The sequence below is a fragment of the Nicotiana tomentosiformis genome, chromosome 4, assembly GCF_000390325.3.
Source record: "Nicotiana tomentosiformis chromosome 4, ASM39032v3, whole genome shotgun sequence".
NCBI classification, from domain to species: domain Eukaryota; kingdom Viridiplantae; phylum Streptophyta; class Magnoliopsida; order Solanales; family Solanaceae; genus Nicotiana; species Nicotiana tomentosiformis.
Window position 1 is genome coordinate 19,461,092 of NC_090815.1, and position 2,451 is coordinate 19,463,542.

Consider the following 2,451-nt stretch of genomic DNA (forward strand, 5'->3'; position numbering starts at 1 on the left):
ATGGCTAACAATCAGAATACTAGACCTGCTGGAGCTCTCCCAAGTTATACAGAGAAAAATCCTCAAGTCAATGCAGTGACGTTGAGAAATGGGAGAGAGTTGGTAGAAGTGTCTAAGAAGAAAAAGGAACAATCTAGGCTCAAAGAAGAAAGAGTGCCAAAACCTGTAGAGGTAGATGAGAGAAACAAAACAGAGCCTGAGCAAAGATCAGAGAGTGTGCCACCCCTTTTTCCTCAAAGATTAAGAAAGAAGAATGATGACCATATGTTTCACAAATTCCTAGATATGTTGAAGCAGATACATTTGAACATCCCTCTGGTGGACATGCTCCATGAGGTCCCAAAGTATGCAAAATATATTAAGGACATAGTGGCAAATAAAATAAGGTTAACTGAGTTTGAGACCGTAGCACTTACTGAGGAGTGCACTTCCAGGATTCAACATAAGCTTCCACAAAATTCTTAAGGATCCGAGTAGTTCTACCATCCCCGTGAGGATTGGTGAATTTGATGTGGGTAGAGCCTTGTGTGATTTGGGTGCAAGTATCAATCTGATGCCGTTGTCAGTGTTCAAACAATTGGGCTTAGGAGCTCCGAGACCCACCACGGTGATGCTACAGTTAGCTGATAGATCTTATGTTTATCCTGAGGGGGTAATTGAGGACGTCCTACTGCAGATTGGGAAGTTTATTTTTCCTGTAGATTTTATCATCCTAGATTACGTGGCTGATCAGTTAGTTCCTATCATCTTGGGATGACCTCTTTTGGCCACTAGAGATGTAATTATCAAAGTTCGAGAAGGTAAGATGATCTTGAGGGTGGACAATGAAGAAGCAGTCTTCAATGTATATCAAGCCATTCAATTTCCTCGTCATTATGAGGACCTGGACATGATTTCGGTGGTGGAGATAAATGAACTAGTCGTAGAGCCAAGGACGTCTAAAGAAGATGCACTAGAAAAGGTATTGACGTTGTTCAATCACTTGGAACTTGAAGAATAGGTTGAGGAGATGTTGCACATTCTAGATGCATCGTGCAAATTCATAAGAGAAAGAACCCAATTTAATCCTCTGGATAGGCCAATCGGCCCGCTTCCGAAACCCTTACCATCTCATCTTTGTTGTGCATATTTAGGAAATTCTAACACTTTGCATGTGATTGTTTCTTCTCATTAGTCTGAATTGCAGGAAGAAAAACTCTTAAGGGTGCTGAGGGAGCATAAGCATGCCATTGGTTGGAAGATGTCTGACATAAAAGGTATTAGCCCTGCATTCTGCATGCACAAAATACTCGTGGATGAGGGAAACAAGCCTAGCATGGAGCATCAACGTCGCCTCAATCCAATCATGAAAGAGGTGGTAAGAAAAGAAGTAATTAAGTGGCTCGACGCAGGTATAGTATTTCCTATCTCCGATAGCAAGTGGGTAAGTCTTGTTCAATGTGTACCTAAAAGGGGGGGGGGAGGGGTATGATTGTTGTAGTAAATGAACAAAATGAATTAATCCCAACTAGGACTGCGACTAGTTGGCGAATATGCATAGTCTATAGGAAGTTGAATAATGCTACAGGAAAAGATCACTTCCCTCTCCCCTTCATTGATCAAATGCTTGACAAGTTAGCCGGACAGGAATACTATTGTTTCCTTGATGGCTATTCGGGGTATAATCAGATTTCTATTGCACCGGAAGATCAAGAAAAGACCACTTTTACATGCCCTTATGACACTTATGCATTTAAGAGAATGCCATTCGGGTTGTGTAATGCACCTGCGACTTTTCAAAGGTGTATGATGGCTATTTTCACCGATATGGTGGAATGGTTTGTGGAGGTTTTTATGGATAATTTTTCTGTGTTTGGTCCGTCTTTTGATGAATGCTTAACCAATCTTGCTAAAGTGCTTGCCAGGTGCGAGGAGACTAATCTAGTACTGAATTGGGAAAAGTGCCATTTTATGGTACGTGAAGGTATAGTGTTGGGACACAAGGTGTCTAAAGATGGGATCGAAGTTGACAAGGCTAAGGTGGAAGCAATTGAAAAGTTGCCACCACCGATTTCAGTGAAAGGAGTTAGGAGTTTTCTGGGACATGCAGGTTTTTATCGCCGATTTATAAAGGATTTCTCAAAAATTTCCTCTCCTTTGTGCAGGTTGTTAGAGAAGGATGTGTCGTTCAAGTTTGACGATGCTTGTCTGAAAGCGTTCGAGGAGCTGAAAAAGAAGTTAGTGAGTGCACCAATCATAGTGGCTCCTAACTGAACAAGCCATCTGAGCTGATGTGTGACGCCAGTGATGGTGCAATTGGGACTGTATTGGGCCAGAGGAGGAGGAACATATTTCACTCTATTTACTACGCAAGCAAGACTTTCACTCCCGCTCAAATAAATTATACTGTGACAGAAAAGGAGTTGCTTGCTGTAGTGTGGGCGTTCGATAAATTTCGGTCCTATTTGGTTG

The 2,451-nt window shown here is 41.9% G+C and overlaps 1 protein-coding gene across 1 annotated transcript; it reads left to right on the forward strand.

Annotated features, from left to right (window-relative positions):
• On the forward strand, nucleotides 1-757 carry LOC138909335 (uncharacterized). The gene is made up of 2 exons (XM_070200523.1): nucleotides 1-336; nucleotides 467-757. The coding sequence occupies exons 1-2, from the start codon at nucleotides 1-3 to the stop codon at nucleotides 755-757; spliced, it is 627 nt and encodes a 208-aa protein (XP_070056624.1).
• The last annotated feature ends 1,694 nt before the right edge of the window (nucleotides 758-2,451 follow it).

Bases quoted from the DNA above. Each gene is read 5' to 3' on its own strand.
- LOC138909335 (XM_070200523.1), top strand. From the start codon at position 1: ATGGCTAACAATCAGAATACTAGACCTGCTGGAGCTCTCCCAAGTTAT. The intron at 337-466 runs GTCCCAAAGTAT...AAAATTCTTAAG, and splicing joins TGGTGGACATGCTCCATGAG to GATCCGAGTAGTTCTACCAT.